At 37.2% G+C, this 22,095-nt stretch overlaps 2 protein-coding genes across 2 annotated transcripts; both read left to right on the forward strand.

Moving 5' to 3' along the window:
- Positions 1 to 1,908: 1,908 nt before the first annotated feature.
- LOC113073201 (interleukin-8-like) lies at positions 1,909 to 3,251 on the forward strand. Its single transcript, XM_026246081.1, has 3 exons — positions 1,909 to 2,068; positions 2,225 to 2,363; positions 2,477 to 3,251. The coding sequence occupies exons 1-3, from the start codon at positions 2,005 to 2,007 to the stop codon at positions 2,547 to 2,549; spliced, it is 276 nt and encodes a 91-aa protein (XP_026101866.1). The 5' UTR covers positions 1,909 to 2,004; the 3' UTR covers positions 2,550 to 3,251.
- A 13,211-nt stretch (positions 3,252 to 16,462) lies between these two features.
- LOC113073199 (permeability factor 2-like) lies at positions 16,463 to 18,587 on the forward strand. The gene is made up of 3 exons (XM_026246080.1): positions 16,463 to 16,587; positions 17,377 to 17,512; positions 18,142 to 18,587. The coding sequence occupies exons 1-3, from the start codon at positions 16,533 to 16,535 to the stop codon at positions 18,248 to 18,250; spliced, it is 300 nt and encodes a 99-aa protein (XP_026101865.1). The 5' UTR covers positions 16,463 to 16,532; the 3' UTR covers positions 18,251 to 18,587.
- The last annotated feature ends 3,508 nt before the right edge of the window (positions 18,588 to 22,095 follow it).

Here is a 22,095-nt window from a genome sequence, read left to right on the forward strand (position 1 = left end):
CTATAGTGGCCGGGGGCATGGTCAACACGGACAAATAAAGGCCAGTCTTAAATAAATTAATTGCCTCTAATAAAAGCCTGCATCAAATAAAAGCCTGTTACCTTCTGCAGTTCAGGTACATATTACAGGTTGGTAAAGCCAATGCACATGTGCAGTCAAGCATGCACATGTCAGGACACTGATGCTGCATCCCAATTTGCTAACTATACTATGCCCTAAAAGTATGTACTCTTTTTGTGAATAATAAGTACATACTTTTGATAGAATAGTAGGAAAGCTTTGGGACATACTACTTCATCATAACTGCATATTTAATGGACCACTTAGTTACATGCATTCATGTCAGTCATCTTGTCACATTTTGTGTAGTTCAAAAGTTCATATGCAGTTATATAACAACAAGGGAAAATAGTATATTTGTTAAGTATGTTTTGAAGTGTATTTCAAACTTAACATGACTTATGGACAATTAAGTAAACTTAGGTTGCTTCATCCCAAATGTCGAAATCTTCAAAAAATGTTCTTCTGTTTATTTTACATAAACAATGATTTCATCAAACAAAAAAGAAAACAAAACAAAACAAAAAAATAAAAGAAAAGAAAAAGTGTACCACAACCTGAAGGGGGGCATTTGTTATTTAAAAATGTTCTTGCCCTTTAATATGAACTATCATTTAGACAACAGAAGAATGTAGTAGACTATGTGCAATATGTTAATTCTGAACATGTTGATGATTTAGAGGCCGCAAAAATGTATGTATCATATATAACACAGTGGGCTTGTTATGCAAATCTGATGCATTTATTTATTTATTTTCCTCAAGAAGCACTCTTTTTTATTATACAAACTACAGTTTTGTTTGTGTGTGAACCTGCAAAAGTTGCGCAGCTTGCAGCCAGTCAAAGAGCGGACAGTTTCTGGCCAGCGTATAGTTTATCTGAGAGAGTCTGGAACTGTTCTGGTCTACTTAAGACGCTTATTAAATGGGTGTGCGTAAACTTGGCACAGTTCATGTTTGTTTAGGTGCGGTAAATTATTTATTAAATTAAAGTTTTAGTAGACATCTCCTTATAATCAGCCTTCCTGGTGGTCATTTTCATTTTTGTCATTTTTATTTGCAATATTATTGTGTTGAGTTTAACTGTATTATTTTAAAGCTCTTTTTTAAAAACTTGTGTGCTCCCCTTGTACTTCTAATTACCTCAAATTACTTGCATTACATGCAAATAAATCCTATTTTTAAGTTGCAACAAAAATAAGAAAACATCTCACAACAAATCATGTACTAAATCCTTGCCATTTGTTTCCAATTTATTTATTTTAAATCTTTTTCTATACTTTACTGCATTTCACTTCATGAGTTAAACTCTATTACATTTGCAAATAAAATCTAGCAATTGTGCATGACTTCCCAAATCAGCACATGTTCATTTCTAATGACAAGCTTTGATACATCAGCTGTGCTTAAACATCTAGAAAAATCTGGGTGGATGGTATTCTTCCACATTTAAGATTTTCAAACATAGTTTCTCATAGGTGTAGCATTAGAAGCTCATCAGTTGTATGAGTTTTGGATTTGGCTTTTTGCTGTAAACACCAGAGGACTGTCTCAGCAAGTGTTTGCAGCTTTGTTAGAACATGTTCAACTAGCATCTCACCAAATATGCATATACTATTTCCATCCAACTTCGTACAAAGGTTAAGTAGTCATCTTTGCAGTAACAGTGCTTTTCATCAATTAACACTGTTTACAAAAACATAAATTCAAACTGTTTACAAAAACATGCATTATATTAAAAAGGTTCCCCCTTGGGTTCCTTCACTGGAATCCTGGTTCACTGAAGGAGGACCTGTTGCACAATTGGTTTTGATAAGTGTGATGTCAGCAGTGGGGTTCTTTAAAAGAGAAAGTCCCACCAAAGTACACACAAAGTCCATTTCTTGGAGAAACGTCTGCAGCTTTACTGATCATTTGCATTAAACACTCAGTTGGAAATTTCACAATGAAGAAGTGCACATCAACCTTTGTTTTTCTGATCTGCATGACTCTGCTGTCCATAACAGACGGTAAGCAGAGTCACTTCTGGAACATGTCCTTTGTTTTAGATAGTATTTTAATGTATTTGTTATTATTGAAAGGCTTAGAAATGCTAGCATGTGTTGAAAAGCTTTTGTAAGTGCTTACAAAGAGCCTAATAATCTTATTTCTCTTGTTTCATTTAGCCATGGCTGTTGGACCGCCTGTCCAACAGCTACGCTGCCAGTGTGTTCAAATGTATGCTGGAAAACCATTCAGCCCAAAAATAATACAGAAAGTACAAATGTTTCCTGCTGGAGCACATTGCAAAAATGTGGAGATCATGTGGGTGTGAGATAAACCGAAGATCAATGCAATGCAGATGTCTGAATGCATGGTGGATTCGTATTTAAAGCATGTGATGAAAGTGCTGAACAAACTTTTCTTGTCTCACACAGTGCTACTCTGAAAAATGGACAGACGTGCCTCAATCCCAGTGATGAGTGGGTGAAAAATATCCTCAAAGCATGATTCCCCATCTGTGTTTGCATGCAGTATTTTACGAGTTTTCTTGCTGAATTTTGTAGCTCACATTTTTCTTCTACATATTTCTGCAGAGCTGTTAAATGCAAACATTGTATCATACCCATTGCACACAGTTTGAATGCAGACTTGCTCATTACAGAAACAATTTCTGACAAAGCAAATGTAACATTTGTATAACAAAAAAGCGTATTGTCAATTTAGCTTAAAGAAACACTGCTGACTAACACTTTGCATGAATATGGAAAATTTTGCAATGTAGAAAATACATAAAAATAAACTTTTTTATTGTTGTATTTCAACAATCTTCATAAAAGTTATTTTTTAACTAAATATGCGTCGCGATGCACACATGAGGAACACGGAACGAAGGAGAAGAGAAGTAAATAAACCAAAAAGGTTTTTTTAACAACAGAACGCCGGGGATTAGTGCTGTTCGGTTCTTGAACGAATCGTTCAACCAACTGTCGAAGTTTGCAGAGGATTACTGAGGACTCATCAAGAACCAAATGAGCTGTTGCCACATTTGCCAAGGATTACTGAGGACTCAACGAGAACCGAATGAGCTGTTGCAACGTTTGCCGAGGATTACCGAATATTCTGTGAGTGAGTTGACGATTCTGTGTGCAAGCCTGAGGCATGTGCACTTATTAAAACTTTGTGTGATGAAAAATAAATTGAACAATAGTTTATTGTGCATGCATGAGTTAAGACTGGTTCATTCATTGTTTATACTGTAGGCATGTAAAACATATCCCTGCTTGAGGCTACATTTACATGCAAAAAATTTGGTTCAGTCAGGCCTGAATTAATTCTGATTTATCAATCTGGATGTAGTGTTTACATGAACGCTAAATAAATTGATCGGATTGATGTGCGTGTTTATGTGTCACAAGCTTCAAATTGGAAATATTTTTTTACATGCGCACAGCTGCACGAATAGTGAAAGTGAAATGTGAAAGTGACATATAGATAATCTAGGGTTTCTCACTGTTTGCACATTATAACCACTCTCCTATGAGGTTTCTTTATTTGTGTTTAACAACAGAGTTAATATTTATCAATTTATGGATAAACGTACATATGAACCACTGAGTTGTGCTGCTCATTTATCAGGCAAAAATAAAAGACCTTCCCTGCCCCAAAACTGGTTGCCTATGGAAGAGTCTCCAAAACAAGGTTGTCCTGCTCCACTTCACAGTTGCCGAGTGAAAGGAGAGTTTTATAATGATAGGACACACATTTATACATCACTTTATTCAAAAAGAAGAGACGCTCATTCCTTGCTTCACATCATTACATTATTTCTGCATCACTGCTCATGCACAAATGAATCATATTAGAAGAGGAATAAACCACCCCCTTCAATTAGAACGAAATTTCATTCCAATTGAGCTCAATCAGATCGATTAAGGTGTGTACATGAAGGCTTTTCGGTCCGATTAAGCCATCAATCCAATTAGAAATGTATTATATGGTTGCATGTAAACGTAGCTGTAATGTGAGCTGTAGGTGTGAAACTTAAGCAGTGTTGGGGGTAATGAGTTACAAAGTAACGGATTACATTAACTATATTACCTTTTTGGGTAAGTAAAGTAACGCATAACACTAATAATATTGATAACTGCACTACTTTACTAGACTATAGTAACACGCTTTTCTGCGTTACACATGCCGTGTTTGCCTGTGTGTAAAGTTCTGGGCCGGGTTTCCCAATAACGTTTGATCTTATAGCGCTAAACCCTCAAAGACCGAGACAGCCGCCCGCGGCTAAAAATAACTGTTATTCTTTAATGTTTAATAACTTTTGAACCGCTAATCCAATCTGAATGCTTTAAAAAGTGATGTAACGCAGAGATACATGTATTTATCTCATTTGGATATTCAGAGGCGCTGTAGTGTACGTTTCATGGCATTTTGACAACATCTCAGTTAGGTATGTATCCTAGGTTCCCTGAATAGGGAACGAGATGCTGCGATGACGTCATCGCTTTGGGAATACCTCTGGTGTGACGAATGTCTGAAGCCCTTACACCATCACGCCAATTTATTGGCCAATTTATTGGCCAATAGAGCTTAGCAGTTGAGCTGAAGAATTATTACTAGCTGGACAGTATTTGGTAACATGAATTGCCAAAAACTAATGTGCACTGCAATGTCTAGCTGTGGAATCCATGATAAAAACGGGTCACATGTAACTAGAGTTGGAAGCATAAGTGCCAAATCAATGTGCATGCATTCATGCAGTGCAGGAACAGAGAAAAGAACCCCCTGCTCACTCTGCATCTCCAGTCACTATGGCATTAGGTTTTTCGTAAAAACAGCCTGCCATAGGAATCTACTCAGATGTGAGCTCCCCCACTGATTTGTACCAGCTCAAGCATCAGCGGAGCTGAAAGACAAATTAATAGCTGGGTAGACTTATTCTTGGTAGCACGAGGCGCCAAGACCATAATGCAAGACAAACATTGGCTGCAGAATTCTGCACCTAAAAGCAGTACATGAAATAAGTGCTGGAAGTGTAAGCACCATTTCAACGCACGTGCCTGCATCAGTGCAGTGCAGAAGTAGAGAGAGAGAGATAGGAAAACCCGTCTGCTCAACTTTACAACTTGAGCCATTATAACATTAATGTTACAACAGCTTGCCACTTAATATTTCAGCTCAATACAGCAGCAGAGCTGAAAAAATATTATATTACTCTGGCAGTCCAACGCTCGGTAGCATGAAGCGCCAAGACCATGGTGCACAATAAAATATCTGCTGCAGGAACTCCTCAGAGTCTGCGTCTAAAAACAGTACACGAACCAGAGTTGGAAACTAAGCGGCAAATTAAATGAACATGTCTGCATCAGTGCAGCGCAGCCAATATGGGAGAGGGAGCAAAACCCGCCAGCTCACTGTTATAACTTGCTATAAACACGTGAGCTTTTCAACTTGTTTCAGCTCGACGCAGCAGCGGAGCTGAAGGAAGTAGTCAGGCAACAAAAAAACGCCTGGAAAAAACGAGCGCGTCGCACTGCTTATCGCGCGCCTACATTGTAGTGATGAGAAGTTCGGCTCTTTTGGCTCAGCTCCCAAAGAAGAGCCGACTCTTTTGACTCCTGAATGGCTCTTAATTTAGGATTTTTCGTAGGCCTTTGTTTTACCATAACTTTGCAAAAATTAATGGTTTGTGTGTTGAAAATCCTTTCATGTGCAGTGTTTTTTATGAGAATAATGGCCTAATTTTGTGCACTTATTTTGTTACAAAACCATTTTTATGTTTGATATTTAATCAAACATTTTATATGTTTTATCAAACATTTTTTAATTTTAATTAAAAAAAAAATCAGATGCCTCAGCTTTGTTGGACTGATCATATTTCTTCTTTCTGTGATTATCTGCCCTGTTTTTGAGAAGATTATCGCTGAACGAACCGATGTTGCCACAATACACAGTCACAACTCATTAAAGGGGGGGTGAAATGCTTGTTTTCACTCAATATCCTGTTAATCTTGAGTATTTATAGAGTAGTACTGCATCCTTCATAACTCCAAAAGGTCTTTAGTTTTATTATATTCATAAGAGAAAGATAGTTCCGATTTATCCCGGAAAAACACGAGCCGCTGGAGGCGTGATGTGTGGGCGGAGCTAAAGAATCACAAGCGCCAGTAGGCTTGAAAGCGTTTGGAAGCTGTGACATTACCTTGAGGAAAAAACCATCATCCAAAACAAACCATGGCTTACAGTCAGATTCAGCCGTTTATTTATGATCCAGAATCAGATCCCGAGGCTGAAACTGAACGAGAGCAGCAGCAGCAACGACTCGCTCCGTGCGGGGCTCGAACCCGGGTCGCGGCATGGGAGGGGACGCACTAACAATAAGGCAGAGATATTTGAAGCAGTTTTACTCACCGCCTGCGGTTCCAACACACGATCGTGACCCTTTTTCGTTGGGATTGCATCTTCCTTAAGAAATAAACGATACGCAAATCCGTCGACAAACTGGGCCTTGTTTGTAAAACAAGCATCTTCGAAATGCAGGGAAGGAACAAACACAAACACTTGCACAACTTCGTTGATGCTCTGTAAAAATAAACTCCATCCACTGGTCCCTTAATGCTGTTTTTTTTTTTGGTAATCTGTGCAGGGTTGTGTTTTCTGGCAACCAAAAATACACTCCTTTTGTGACTTTTCGCGACGCTCTCGCTCTGATCAGTGAAGTCTGTTGTGCTCTCAGTGCTCTGCTATACGGGATCGCACGCTCTTCCGGGAGAAGTGCCCTCAGGACCCATATAAGGAAATTCCGCTCCATCTAACGTCACAAAGAGCCATACTCGGAAAAAACTTTCCGAAACTTGTGACAAACCGGAAGGAGTATTTTTGGAACAGAAATACTCCTTCAAACGTACAACTTAATTTTTGAAACTTTGTCCATGTTTAGCATGGGAATCCAACTCTTTAACAGTGTAAAAAACTCAGTATGCATAACTTGCAGTGGAGTGCCGCTTCACTTCACACCCTCTCTGTTTTTACATAATGGTATGATCCCATATACCCACATCTGATCTGATTCTTTTACTGTATATGCATCTGATCGGCCACGATGCGATTGCTGACCAATCAAAACAAAGTTCTGCCTTGATTTAAGCAGCCCAAGGAAAAAAACTCGATGCGAGCCGGCTCTTCTGATTCACTACAATGCATCGGCTCTCAGAGCCGCATCTTTTGCGCATGACCCATCACTACTACATTGGAAATAACGAACTTGAGCACGCAAAAGACATGAGATGTAAATGGACCCTTAAAAGACAGCGCTCTGTGAGACAAGTCACAAACCACCGAGCTACCGCGAATCAGCTCCAGATCTCTGAAAACCATGCTAAACCATAGCAGAACCCTGACTACATTTTATGCTTTGTGATGCTAAAGAACATTTCATGACGTCTCAGACAACTGGAAATTTATGGCTACTGTGGTTTAAATATAAACGCTATCATAAACTAATATTTACCATAGTAAAATAATTTTATTTGCCTCTTTATTTTTTTATACTGTAAAAACTTCAACCACATTGGTTGAAAATGAATAAAGGTTGAAATATTATATTAGAAGTTGTACTTATTTTTTTGTAAAGTTATCCAAAGGATTCATTAGCTAATTAAAAAAAGAACATTAGATTAATTATTTATTGTAATAAAAATAATCGTTAGAGTAGTCGACTAATCGAAAAAAATTATCGTTAGATTACAAGACAGAATAAATAATCGTTAGTTGCAGCTCTAGTCTGCATTAGTGCAGTGCAGCAGGTAACGTAAGGGAGAAAGGGGAATTTTAGCCACCTACTCACCTTTATAGCTTGCTATAAGAAATATTCTGAAGCACGTGAATTTTTCCACTTATTTGTTTCAGCACCGTAGGTGGAATAAATAGTAATTAGCCAAGCAAAATAATGTTTGGTAGCTTGAAGCGCCAAAAATCACAGTGCACAACACGTCTGTGTGGGACTCCACAGAGACTGCATCTAAAACAGTACACCAACAAGAGTTGGAAGCGTAAGCGCCAAATCAAATGAACATGTCTGCATCAGTTTAGCTCAGCCAATAACAGAGAGAGAGAAAAACCCACCATCTCACTGTTATATCTTGCTATAATCACGTGAGCTCGTCCATTTGTTTCAGCTCGACGCAGCAGCAGAGCTGAAAGAAGTAGTCAGGCAACTATTATTGGTAGCACGAAGCGCCAAAATAATAGCGCATAACACACACCTGCTGCAGGGACTCCTTGGAGTCTGCGTCAAAAAACAGTACACAAACAAGATTTGAAAGCATAAGCGCCAAACCAAATGAACATGTCTGCATTAGTACAGTGCAGCAGTTAACGTTAGGGAGAAAGGTGAATTTTTAACCACCTGTCTACTCACCGTTATAGCTTGCTATAAGAATAATCTAAAGCACGTGATTTATTTATTATTATTATTTTTTACTTATTTGTTTCAGCTAAATGCAGCAGCGGAGCTGAAATAAATAGTAAGTAGTCAGGTAAATGTTTGGTAGCTTGAAGCGCCAAAATCAAATCATGTACAAATACCTGCTGCAGAACTCCTCAGAGTCTGCATTTAAAAACAGTACACAAAACAAGAGTTGGAAGCATAAGCACAAAATCAAATGAATGTGTCTGCATTAGTACAGCTATCAGAAAACAGTGAGAAAAGGGGCAAAATGCCTGCTCACTGTTGTAGCTTGCTATACTTCTGAAACATATGAGCTCTTCCACTTTCTGAAATAAATAGTAATTAGTCGGGCAAACGAATGCTTGGTAGCTCTAAGCGCCAAGACCGTAGTGCATGACTTAACATCCTCAAATCAGTGCCTCTCATATATATATATATATATTAGCCGTCAACCCAAGCGTCGAGCTCATGCTGCACAGAACTAGAACCGCAGGGGTTGAACGAACATCTCTCCTTCCTCAGAAAGAGAGCGAGCCCAGAGTGCAACTTACTTATTTTCAAACACAGATATCACGGATACAACAATAGATAAAGGCCGCAAAGTGGTCTTCCTACCGGTTTCCTCGTGAGTCCATGTAACGTGATCCATACATACCGGAAAACTCATTGTGTCCGCCTTAGAGGAGTAAACTGCTCTATATAAATAGATGGCTTAGAACACAATAATCTCTTTCCGATGGGCAATAGATGATTCACTTCCTGAAGGAATTAAAATCTGATGAAATGGCGCACAGCACGCATATATAGCATACGTACGTATGGGCAATGCTAAGCGGTATTGGCCAATAAATTGGCGTGATGGTAAAAGGGCTTCAGACATTCGTCACACCAGAGGTGTTCCCAAAGCGATGACGCATCGCAGCATTGAAGTGAACCTATGAAAGGGAACACTGATTCATCAGAAGAAACCAATATCAAAACAGAAATGATTGTATGATTGTAGAAATGATTGTAGACGCTTAGTTCAACCCCCGTACTCAGATTGGTTCAAACTGTCCCATATTAAACCAATAAGTAGTCTTTTGAACTACTACTTAACATATTGCTTTGGAAAACGAATGAAAACAAAGTGAAAGTAAAGTCTGTTGTGAATGCATGAATACAAACACACAATAACACATTTGCATGAGAAAACTCTCCGAAAAAGCACAAAAAACGCTCGACAAAGTACTTTGATATAAAACAAATAAAAAACAAGGACGAAATAGCGGTACATATCTGATGAAGCAGTGGAATTTATGTATTGGGTCGCTAGGCGATGTCCAGGTAAAATTTATTCTGACACAGATTACAGCCAACGGATCGATCATTTATATCATGTATATTATGTATACTAAGTAAATCCTTATATAATTATACAGTTCATAAAGATAGTTGCACAATTTTTTTTCTGTTGCACTCTGAATATTTCTCACTCATTTTATGTGTAATTTGTGAATCATTTGCACTGTTTTTGCACTGTTTTGTTGAAGACAATTTGTGCAATTTAATAAATGAAGTTGTTTTTATGCATTTAAATAATTACACATGCTAAAAAATAAAACATATGGTGAAGAAAAAATAAAACATTTCATAGGGCCCTAAACATGTAATTTTTGTTAAACCATTAATAAATTGCTGTGAAAATGTTGTAGCAGAAATGAGTCGAACCAGACAAATTAAAGAGTCTATCAGAGCTGTGTGCATTGAAACGAGAGCCAAACTCCTCAGGAAGTCATAAATCAGTTCTAGTGCCACAAGAACCAAGCAAGATAACCAACCAACCAACTTGTTCACACAACAGCTTTCAACATTAACACCAATAGAACAATTTTTAACAATTTTAATTCGAAGAAGAGATTGTCAAATTTATTGTTCGTGATTGAAATGCAACGCTGGACATCACATGTAAACCCAGGAGATCAAGTTAAATACTTGCATTGACTTCCCTCACCCAGCAGAACCAGACCGAAATTCCTAAGGGGGAAGGGCTTTAAACCTTTGTCTTCACAGAAAAGTCCCTTTGCCAGAGAATGGCAAAGAAACTGCTTTTTGTACATTATATATGGACCAGAATGAACTCAAAAAGACTCCATAATCAATTATGTGTAACCCACACATTTGACTATCATGTATAATCACTTATTGTGTATGTCTTTTGATAACTATAGGATACTTAGTCATGTCTAGTATTGATATAATCAAATTTTCTTGCTTGATATTATCCTGACAATCATTTATTTGTAAAATATATCATAATCGTGTTATAGGAATCATGTCCAAAATTAGATCCTGCAAGGCAGGAAACACATGCTTGGTAAGATAAACAAATGATTTATGATACCCCCGAGCCAAGACCATATCTGATTGGTCAAGGCAACATTTGAGGGGTGGCCAACAGGGAAGTTTAAATACTTTGGACACCATGAAATTTGGCTTTTAGTTCTAGCATTGCTTGTACTATCAGTCATGCCTTGCTTTTAGTCGGCTTTTAGTCCCTAGCTGCTGCTATTAGCCATGTCTGTTTCTAGTCTCTAGCTATGCTTCTGCTAGCTTGTAGCTCCTAGCCATGCTGTGTAGTCATCACTGTTCTTTGAGTGCGGTTCCAGCGTGCCTGCCTGCTGCTACTATGCCACGATGAGAAGGAACACAACCTAGTCTCGTCAAACTTTATTTCTTTTCTTTTCGTTTGAGAGTTTCGTGTTCTGAGTTAAGTTTTGTAACATCGAGTCTCCGACGCCTGACCTCGGATGCCCGTTCAATTCGACCAGCGCACACGACTCTGCACTTTCAGCCAAGGCCCAACAACCACGGGCTTCCCAAGACATCACTTAAGAGACTGAACTTCCAGCCAATCAATGACCTCGGGATAGCCCTTTCACCGAGGCTCCTTCTTCACAGGAGATGCAAGTAACTTTACCTCCAGGCTGTGACCTTTACTGGTGTGACCCTTATCTAATATAATTTTAACCTCATTGAGGAACTCAATGCGAGCGCTAATTACGTGATTGATGGTTGTTCATGTTTATGCAATTTAACGTATTGCTGTAAACTTGGGATTCCATATTTCCATTCTCTTAAACTCATCTTTTCCTAACTTTCGATCTTCCTGCAACTTGTGTGAATGTGTGTGTGCGTGCGTTTATGTGTTAGATTAGTTTATATGTCTTAGATTTATCTAATAAAGCCTCATTCATATTGAAAAGAGAAGTATCTTGTGTTTTGTGCTTACAAGTTAATGTCTTAAACTGCCGATCTTGTTACTGTGCTAATTGATAGTGTTTCACTATAGTTTGGATATTAGTATCCAGCGCAGATTTGATGTTAAACGGCTCGTTCACTGAACCGCAGGCGCGTCTCCGTGACCAGCCGTGAAACAGTGATTCTTTAAAATCTTAAATGATTCCCTTTGAGCTAAATTGACCTGTTTCCCTTACAATGTATAAGTGTTATGATTTAAATTAATTAGACATGCTTTTGATGAATACAATACAATTAAAAAGGAGTTGAGAAGAAATAAAACAGAAAAAATGGAATCCAGAAAAATTTAACGGAAAATGGAATTTGGAAAAATAAAACGGATTTTATAGGGCCCTAAAAAAGGAAAGTAAAGTAATAAGTAATGAAGTTACTTTTCAAATGCAGTAACTAGTAAAGTAATCTCATTACAATTTACAGAAGTAACTAGTAACTATTACATTTTTGAGTAACTACCCCAACACTGGCAGTATCTAACATAATGATCTGCGAATGAAACCGTGACCACAAACACCATTAACTTATGAGAATTATATAATCAGCAATATGCTTTCACACAAATAACTTCCTTTATTTAATGTTTCAATATGCGTTGACCAGTGTTTGGAATAACGGCGTTTAACTTAATTACTGAAAGTTAAATGCGGTGTGTTACTATGCATTTATTTAATAAACTATTGCTGAGTCCCAATTCGCATACTATCCCTCCTATGTATGCGAAACTAGAATTAGTACGTCCCAAATCGTAGTTTGTTGAAAAGAGTATTCCAAAGATACCCGAATGGTCTACTACTTCCGGTTAGAATTCAAAGTGCAGATCAATGCACACTCTAAGTGCTAATATTGCCCACAACCCATTGCGTACGGGAGGGAGGAACTTTGCGATAGCTTTGCGGTGATGTAAACATGGCAGTCGGATGCAGCAGTGGAAAAAAAAACCGCTGAGAAAAAAAGATGGGAATAGTAAATAAAATTTTACTGGACATAAAGAATGAATGAAACGTTAACAGTTGTGGTGTGCATAACTAGGCAACCACGTTGTCGTTCATGTTGCATGACGTCATCGAAGTATGTCCCAGAACGTGCATACTCTTTTGCTACACACTCAAAAGTATGTACTTTTTCCTCACAAAAAAGTACATACTTTTAGGTCGTAGTAAAAGTAGTCGAATTGGGACTCAGCATATGTAATCTGAACGCCACCCTGGCTCACACAGCGAGTGTGGAGGTGGGTTAAAGACGAGATAAGCGATTATGATTGGCTAAGGCAGAGTCATGTGTTTCATGGTAGCCAACCAGAGCCAGTGTTTTTACACACATGCCAGCACATGCGCCAGCGCCAGCGGCGCCAAACACATACACACACACACGCAACAGCTACACAGAGATTCGCAGCAGCAGCAGAAATGGCGAGTCAGGAGCAATCCGATAAAAATTTGGCATTTTCAAGGTGGAGATATAAGCACTACTTCAAATTCATTGTGGTCAAAGCCAAGAACGTGCATGTAATGTGTACATGCAATGTGTGACACGCATCTACAAAGCTGGTGGCCAAAACCACTTTTCTTACAAAGATAATACTTGAAGTGCAGGATAAAACTCTTGCTATCTGTTGACGTGCAATAAATATTGAAAGTTATGTATGAACACCTGTCTGTTCTACTAATTTCAACTGACTTGTGAAAACTGCTAAAAAAAAAAAAATAGTTTGACAACTTTTTTTTTTTTTTTTTACAGCAACGCAAATAGTTACTTTCCCTGGTAACGAGTTACTTTTATTGTAGAGTAATTCAGTTACTAACTCAGTTACTTTTTGGAACAAGTAGTGAGTAACTATAACTAATTACTTTTTTAAAGTAACGTTCCCCACAGTGGCGTTGACACAAATGACATATTTGAAATTTTAACTTGATAAACCATTGCACTGAATTGTAAAAAAAAAAAAAAAGAAAGGCGTTAAAACGTTATTGCTTGATGAAGTCACGAACCGATGAAACTGCTTTTTGATCCGATTCAATGAGCCAGTTTGCGGAAACGAATCGGACTTTGCATCACTGATGTGGATCACAGGACTGAAGACATTATGAGAACAGAAATGACTATAAAATCTGACAAAAGGAACTCAAATCAGGAAACACTATGGCTACATCCGAAAACTGGGATCCGAAAAAGGCAGTTGATTTGCTGCTGTTGCAATAACTTTGCAGACAGCGTTTTTGCACAAAAGCACCTCATGAAACTGATATTGGAAAGACTTCTGAGGCAGAATAATGGTTTAATGATGTACAACAAAATAGAACAAGTTTTTGTGATAACTAAACTAATATTTAATTACTATAATACTTATTTCTTCTTAGAAGTTACATCAAAAGTCCAAAAAGTTAAGCAGTTAAATACAATTATATACAAACTGACTACCAAACACAACTTTCAGACACCATGTTTTTGATAGTTTTTTTTTTTTACTCAACCATCACGGAATTGAACGCACAGGATTGTGGGATATCAAAGGCAGCGAGGCCTACATCTTTACTGTCTTCAAAATTCGATCAATAGGTACAGCCGGAGCAGGAAGTAAAGCAGAATTTGTATCCGCACGTGCATTGATGGCTTCCTCTTTTGGAATGCTGCATCTGAAGGCATTTAGAGTTTTCGGATGCTGTCTATTGTGATGACAGGACACACCTGGGATCAATGGAAATTAAACGAGGAACACCTGGGAATCAAATTAACACAAACAATATGTGAAACGGAAACTGGGTCACGGAGCAGATGTGGAGCAAGCACACACAAAACAAGGACAGAGTCTGACAATATGAGACAAACGGTTTTATTTTTCTACATATTTTAGATGATTTTATATTAGAGTTAAACATTTGCAGCATAACTGAAAATCAAGGCACTGATGTGTTTTATTTTCTAGCTATAAGAAACTTAAGAATATTGCATTAAAAAAGGTAATACATTCCACAGAAGGAAGGCCATCTGCAGTTAGTAACATGCAAATGATCACAGTTTATTTTGTGGTAAACTATTGCTTAAACATGTTTAAAAGAAGGTTTGTGAGATTATATTTTGTGTGGGAAAAGATCCTAATGGTGATTTCATAAGACATGATAATGCCACTGATCTTCTCTTTAAAGTGCATAATGGTATAAAAATGGTTAATATCCCAGACAGCAACACAGTGTTGGGCTAAATCCAGCCCAGATGTGGGTCGGCTCTCGGCCAACATTATGTTGCTGTCTGCGACACTTCTGCAGAAGTTTCCATATCAAATGCTCTTCTCTTTATTTGCAAGTCATAGTAGCATATTGTATTTAAATGCACATTAGCTGTAACTTGTCACAAGGTTTTTTGATCAACTCACTTAATTTTCTGCCAGATTTATCGTTTCTGAAAACATAATTCACTCAGCAGGTGTGCTTCTCTTGTGTGGTGTAGCAAGACTGCTGAACAAATTATTGCACCATTTTTAATTTTAATTTTATAAAATGCAACCTTTTTATTGAGCATATGGTATAGGACAACTAAATAAATTGGACTACTATAATAAGTTTTAAAAGGGAGGGGAAATGCTTCCTTTTTGTTTCTGGCATCTGTTGGCATCTGTACAGTAAACAGTATTTTGTTGCAAGTTCTAAAATATCGGTAAACAAGGTGCAATGGTGGTGAAACAATTTCCACTCAAGAAATTTCCACTCATTTTCACAAGTGATTACAAAGGAACAGCAAGTAAAAGCAGCTGGTGGAAGCACAAAATATTCACTGCTACATTTAATGCTGACCCACTCCTTGTGGAACCCATTATTCTGTTCCTATTTATCTAAAATTCTTGTGAAACTTGTTCTGTTTGTGCCCCAGCTGAGTAACATTTTAATCCAAATATTTACAAGTTAAGACATTTTCTGTAGATAAAAGGAGCTGAATGTGATACCCTCATTTATTTTCAGCTCTCTGGGAAATTCCTGTCCCGATTGAGGTTTGTGAATGTGACACTATGAGAAGTACAACAGGCTGTTCAAACAATTACACACATCCAAAGTTTATTGCCTCTTATAAGCTCTAGAGACTTAAAAGACATCTTAATTTTCAACCACTGTTGTCTCAGAAGTTTAAAATTCTGAGGAAGAGATGAATAGCAATCACAAAAAAGTCAGCAGCTGTGAATAGTTAGCGAATTAAGGTGCAGCTCAGGCCATTACATTTGGGAAGAGTTGGAAGATAAGTGTTTGAGATCTCGGGCGTTTGATTGCAAACTGAACTCCTGGTAAATCTGAGCCCAGTTTGGGAGATTGATGGGATCTATATGAATATCATACATTATAAGTTTTTTATTTGATTCATGTTGCATTTGAAATTTTTGCTATTAAAGAAATCTTCCAACTGTGGTAAGCAGTCAAATGAAAATCATGCACTTGAGGTATCATTTTTTGGTTAAAACAGTCTGTAAGGGGATTTTAAACGTGGGAACCGGCCGAACATGAGATGCATCCATATGACACACTGCTGATGAACATGTGAACAGATCCAAACCACATATTTACACACAAGCCTTCACACGCACAAGAAGAGACACAAACACACACAGAACAATAAGGGAAGTGAAATAAAATCACTACTTCAGAGGTCACGAGCCCTTTGAAATCATAATATATAAGGTTATGCAGCAGCTCAACTAACAGCATCTGATCTTCAGAGTTTGTACACAGAAATCCACTGCAGAAACTTCAAAAATCATGAACGCTTTTCTGATGTTAACCATTATTGGCGTCAGCATCATTCTGTCTGATGGTAAGCTTCATCTTCACTATATGTGCGTTATATTTAGCTTAAATTTCTAGTAATTAGCTGGTTTGTTGATGGTTTACCAGGGTGAAATATATTTAAAAAATATTTTAAACAGTGCATATATTTTTAAAGCAGCCATATATAGTAAATACATCACCATCTAGAAACATTTTGAAAATTACACCATAAAGAAGCCTTGTTCACTGAAATCATGTGACTTTGGAAGTTTAGGTGTTCATGCCATGTCGTTATTACAGTGATTACGAGATACCAACTGAAAAGCATTCATGTCCTGGCAGAACTCGTAATTACAACTTGTGAACTGTGAGTTTTCTGAGAGCTAAAGCTTGTACCACCTGACCACCTCAGATTCAATAGGAGCTAGGGATTGATAGCGCAGAGGTGTGAACAGCTACAAGTAACTCGAAACCACAGTGACATGGTGTGAATGAAGCATTTGATATGCACGGTCAAAATTGAAATTGAAATTAGTCTTTTTAAGTTTATTTACATGGCAGTTGTATTCTAAATGTGGCCGGTGACTCTCATCTGAGTGCCTGTGTACACCATCTGGATTTCAGCATCTTCCACAGAACCGTGATGACCTTACATAGAACACATTTCCTCAAAACCGATGCACGCTACTATTTTACAAACCCCTTTTTGCACAAGTGATTAGATCACATGTCCGTTCACAAACCCCTGTTGCACAAGTGATTAAATCACATGTTAGTTTACAGTTGTGTAACACACTTTCACTGCCTGCTAACGGTCGTGTCGTTCCTCCCTCAGCCGTGCAGCCTCTGGGTGCGGGTTACAACAGCCGATGCGTGTGTCTCAAACTGGAGTCACGTATCATCCCGCAACAGAACCTGCGACGCGTGGAGATCCTGCCCAGAGGCCCGCACTGCAAGACTACTGAGGTTATGTAAGGCTGTTTCCTCAAACCAGTCACGTGTCTTTCTTAAGTATTTTGATTGTACTTTTAGCAACCAGGAATTCTGGGCACTGTACACTGAATTTGCTTTGAGGCCTCCTCGAAATAACATTCTGGTATCCCGTTTATGAGACCAGATGTTGTAAATGTGAATGTCTGAGAATGAGTTTTGCAGTGTAAGGCTATAATATGTCTTACAACAAAACTTAGCAAGCATGAATTCCGCCAGTTGATCATAATTTACATACAGTAAACACACACCCTGAGGTTCTAATAAAACATTTGTATTTTGAAGCAAAACCCTGAAAGCACTGCCGAGATTATAATAATTTAAAATAACTGCTTTCTGTGTGAATGTAAAAATGTAATCTATTCCTGTGATCACAGCATCATTCCTCCAGTCTTCAGTGTCACATGATCTTCAGAAATCATTCTGATGTGCTGATTTGCTGCTCAAGACACATTTCTGATTATTATTAATGTGAAAACAGTTGTGCTGCTTCATATATATTTTTACAGGATTCTTTGATGAATAGAAGGTTCAAAAGAACAACATTTTTTAAAAGAGAATTTTTTTTCAACAGTATCTTCTACATAAATTATATTTTGTATCTTTTCAGTGCTGGTTTGTCGAGTGGAGAGAGGATCTGTCTGAACCCCAGGACACCATGGGTTAAAAAACTCATTCAGTTCATTGAGAGAAAGGATCGTGTGATCAAGAAAGTTTAGATGACACTGATGTTGTAACTTCTATTTCTTTAATTCTCACTACTCACAAGACTCATTTGAAGAGTTTTTAACACTTGTATGCTACTTTTGTCATCACTGACAGATTTTTGGTTCCTGTTAAATATTGTCTTTTTATCTTGAGCCTCTCATTTTGACTGATACGTGTTTGTCCTGACAATTACTTCAAGATGAACCAAAATGATGTGTATGCTATACACTACAATTACCGTCTTGTACATTGATTTTCATTTTACACTGATACAATCAAAGTTTTTGGTATAGCTTGTAATTGCCGTTTCACTGGAAAAAAAACTGGAATGTATGGATGATGTTTTATAATAAATAATTTCTTCAATAACATCAGTTCTGTTCACTTAACATTAAACGGCTAAGTACAATTTTTTCAAGAAATCATTTTCAACACGAGTTGTTCTTGCATTCTGCATTTCACATTGTGGTTTCAGTCCAGATGGTTTAGAAGTGGTTAAACAACCATACATTTAAATGAGAGCTTTATGCGACCACTTCAATCTATCGCGAACATCATTCATTATACAAAAAGTTTTTATTGAGAACATGTGTGAGAATTACGACAGTCTGTTTTCTAAAGAAATCGACCTGCTCTCTTGGGATTTTACTTATCACATTAAAATCTCATGCCTCTGAGAATGAACCTCCATATGAAAACCAAAGATTACTCACAACAGGCTCATTTCTTATCTGTACATTGTGCAGGAAATTTGTGAGTCACAAAATGCTAACCGTTTGATTGCATTTGAATGTGAAGATAAAAGATAATTCAGGAGAAATGAGTATTTCCAGACTTTATCCTGCAAAAAACTGCCACAGCTCCCCATTCACAAAAAACCCATTCATTAAAACAAGATATGCCTTTGTCAGCATTGTTTGTTTTATGTCTTCATCAGTTAATTATACCATAGACAATAAGACAGACAGATATTGTTGGCAAGATAACCTTGTCTAGCCGGATAAGCCGAAAATATTCACCCCCCCCCCCCCTTTAAAATAATCGCATTTTGTTTCTTTGCATCCTGAAATGAAGACGGACACAGTTTCTGTTTTATCCTAGGGGGTTACCCAGGCACAAGTCTGGACATCAATGCATTGAATAGTGAAGTTGATTGTTGGAAGGTATTTGGTACAACACAGACCCTCTCTGGATCAGGACACACAAGTCAGTCTGGTCAGAGAGGCCACCAAGAGGCCTACAGCAACTCTGAAGCAGTTACAGGAATTAATCACAAAGAGTAGTCATTGTGTGCATGTGATATCATCACAGATTCTCCACAAATGTGGCTTGTATAGGAGGGTTGCAAGAAAAAAGCCCCTCCTCAAGAAATGCCACATCGAGTCAGACTGAGCTTTACCAAAACATACCTTAAATATCCTAAGGGAAATGAGATTAAAATTGTATTATCTGGCCTCAGAAATCAGAAATCCTACACAGCTCACCATCCCAGTAACAACATTCCTCCAGTAATGCATGGAGGTGCTAATATCCTGTTTCGCTGGAGCACTTATCACGATAGAAGAAAAAATGGACAGGGCAATCAAGACACAGTCAAATTCTTGAGGAAAATATGCTACCCTCTGCCAGAAAGTTGGGAAGTCAATCCAATCCGAGCAGCTGAGTCCTTCAAGAATCAAGATAAACACTGTGACTGTGAGTGATTCCCTCACCCCTGTTACATGCTCAAGTTCATAATGTTTTATAGTTATGATCTTAAGCATTATATTTATACTCATCACTGTGTTGTCTGTTGTAATTGCTACTGCACAATATTGTATTACGCTTTATTATTGCTACAATTGCTGTAAGTAAATGAGTTGTATTTAAAGCATGATTTAAAGGCACAAATTAATCTTTGCTTATATGAAAGATATTGATCGAAACTTGTCTTCCAGGACAGCATTCACATTTTATATCGGTTTCAGTTATGATGCATATTGCACCGGAAAATATGACATTAATCAGCTTTGGTTTCATCAGTAGAGCAGGATGGCCTGGCCTGTAGAGACACTGAACATTATTTGGAAATAATAACACAATCATAGGTTAATCGAATGCCCTACATCTAAAGCTAATTTTATATATAGATTTTTTTATTTTACAGGTTTTACAAGAGTTTAATTAACCGCATTACATGCTTGGGTTTTAGTCTACCACCACTGGCTCTGCACCCATTTACCTAAATTTGTTACTTCAGACTTCAGAAGCCTGCATTCTGGAAGTGAACATTGCTTGATTGTGCCATCCCAAAGAAGCACAAAGTCACTTTTACAGACTTTTAAATGAAATGTTCCCTCCTGGTGGAATGACCTCCCCAACTGAATCCGAGCAGCTGAGTCCTTAGCCATCTTCAAGAATCGTCTCAAAACACATCTCTTCCATCTTTATCTGTCCCTCTAACTTTAGCACTCACTATTCTAATTCTATTCTTAACCTTTTTCTATTCTATCTGTTTTCTTTTTATTTTATTATTTAAAAGCCCTTGCTACTGTGTTTAAGCTAACTATAGCACTTATATATCATTGCTCTTGTTGTTTTTGATTGCTTCCACTGTCCTCATTTGTAAGTCACTTTGGATAAAAGCATCTGCTAAATGCCTAAATGTAAATCTAAATGGAAATGGAAATGGAAGTCAATGGGAAGAAGGTTTACCTTCCTACATGACAATGACCCAAAATCACACAGTAAAACTGAGCACACAGCAGTTGAATGAGAAAAAGGTGAATGTCCCTGCAGGATCCAGTCGGAGCCCAGACTTAAACCCCACTGAAAATCTGTGGAATGACTGGAAGACCACAGTCCACAAACACTCACCATAACATTAAACTGAACTTCGGCAGTTCTGCAAAGAAGAGTGCAAATATTGCAAAATCTAGTTAGAGACAAATCCCAACAGACTTAAGGCAGGAATTAAAACAAAAGTTGTTTTTTCCAACTCAGTGAATCTTCTTTTTTTTCTGTGGGTGTTCTGACTTTTACTTGGATGTTATATGCTCCACTGAGAACATACAGCTGTATAAAACAAAATTTTGGTTCTTTTTAGCCTGCAAAGCAACAAAAATATGATTATTTTAAAGAGGGTATGATTCTTTGTGTGATGCATCATCCAGTGTATGATGCTGGTTTATAGTTATGGTTTATATTTTGTGTGAAAGAGAAATCAACAGTCAAACACATGAAAACTTCCCTTGTCACATGCATATGGGATTTCCTAATAGAGACACTTATCATATATACGTCTCTGAACTCAACTGCCTCATCTGGAATATATATTTGTACTAAAACACATTGATGTTATAATCCCATTATGATTATAAATCACTTATACTGTACTCCTGTTTTGTTAACCACTTTGGATCACAAAAGTGTCTGGTTAAACAATGTAGATAAGCTGGAATTTATTATAGAAATAAGAAAAAAATAAAATAAATATATATATATATATATATATATATATATATATATATATATATATATATATATATATATATATATATATATATAATAATTAAAATATATATATAAAATAATAATAATTAAATAAAAACATGGAAATGATAGCATAGGCTACATCAACACTTAACAACTTCTTGTTTATCAGATTATACATAGATTTTAGATATTCCTGAACTTCTAGCTCAAAATTATAATGATTTATTATCGGCATAATTGCATTTATGTATATAAAATTTTGCCATTGAAAGTAAATTAATCCAATAATATTATTTATTTAAAGACATGTCACAGGTGAAAAAAACTAATAAAATACACCTTAAAAATACTCACCACAGTTGGTGTTTGTGTCATTTTATGA

The sequence above is a fragment of the Carassius auratus genome, unplaced genomic scaffold, assembly GCF_003368295.1.
Source record: "Carassius auratus strain Wakin unplaced genomic scaffold, ASM336829v1 scaf_tig00011615, whole genome shotgun sequence".
Classification (NCBI taxonomy): Eukaryota; Metazoa; Chordata; class Actinopteri; order Cypriniformes; family Cyprinidae; genus Carassius; species Carassius auratus.

What these genes read in the sequence shown, in the direction of transcription:
- LOC113073199 (XM_026246080.1), top strand. Translation starts at nt 16,533, where the DNA reads ATGAACGCTTTTCTGATGTTAACCATTATTGGCGTCAGCATCATTCTG. An exon ending in CAGCATCATTCTGTCTGATG is followed by an intron (nt 16,588 to 17,376) that starts GTAAGCTTCATC and finishes TTCCTCCCTCAG; the next exon opens with CCGTGCAGCCTCTGGGTGCG. An exon ending in TGCAAGACTACTGAGGTTAT is followed by an intron (nt 17,513 to 18,141) that starts GTAAGGCTGTTT and finishes GTATCTTTTCAG; the next exon opens with TGCTGGTTTGTCGAGTGGAG.
- LOC113073201 (XM_026246081.1), top strand. Translation starts at nt 2,005, where the DNA reads ATGAAGAAGTGCACATCAACCTTTGTTTTTCTGATCTGCATGACTCTG. An exon ending in TCTGCTGTCCATAACAGACG is followed by an intron (nt 2,069 to 2,224) that starts GTAAGCAGAGTC and finishes TGTTTCATTTAG; the next exon opens with CCATGGCTGTTGGACCGCCT. An exon ending in TGCAAAAATGTGGAGATCAT is followed by an intron (nt 2,364 to 2,476) that starts GTGGGTGTGAGA and finishes TGTCTCACACAG; the next exon opens with TGCTACTCTGAAAAATGGAC.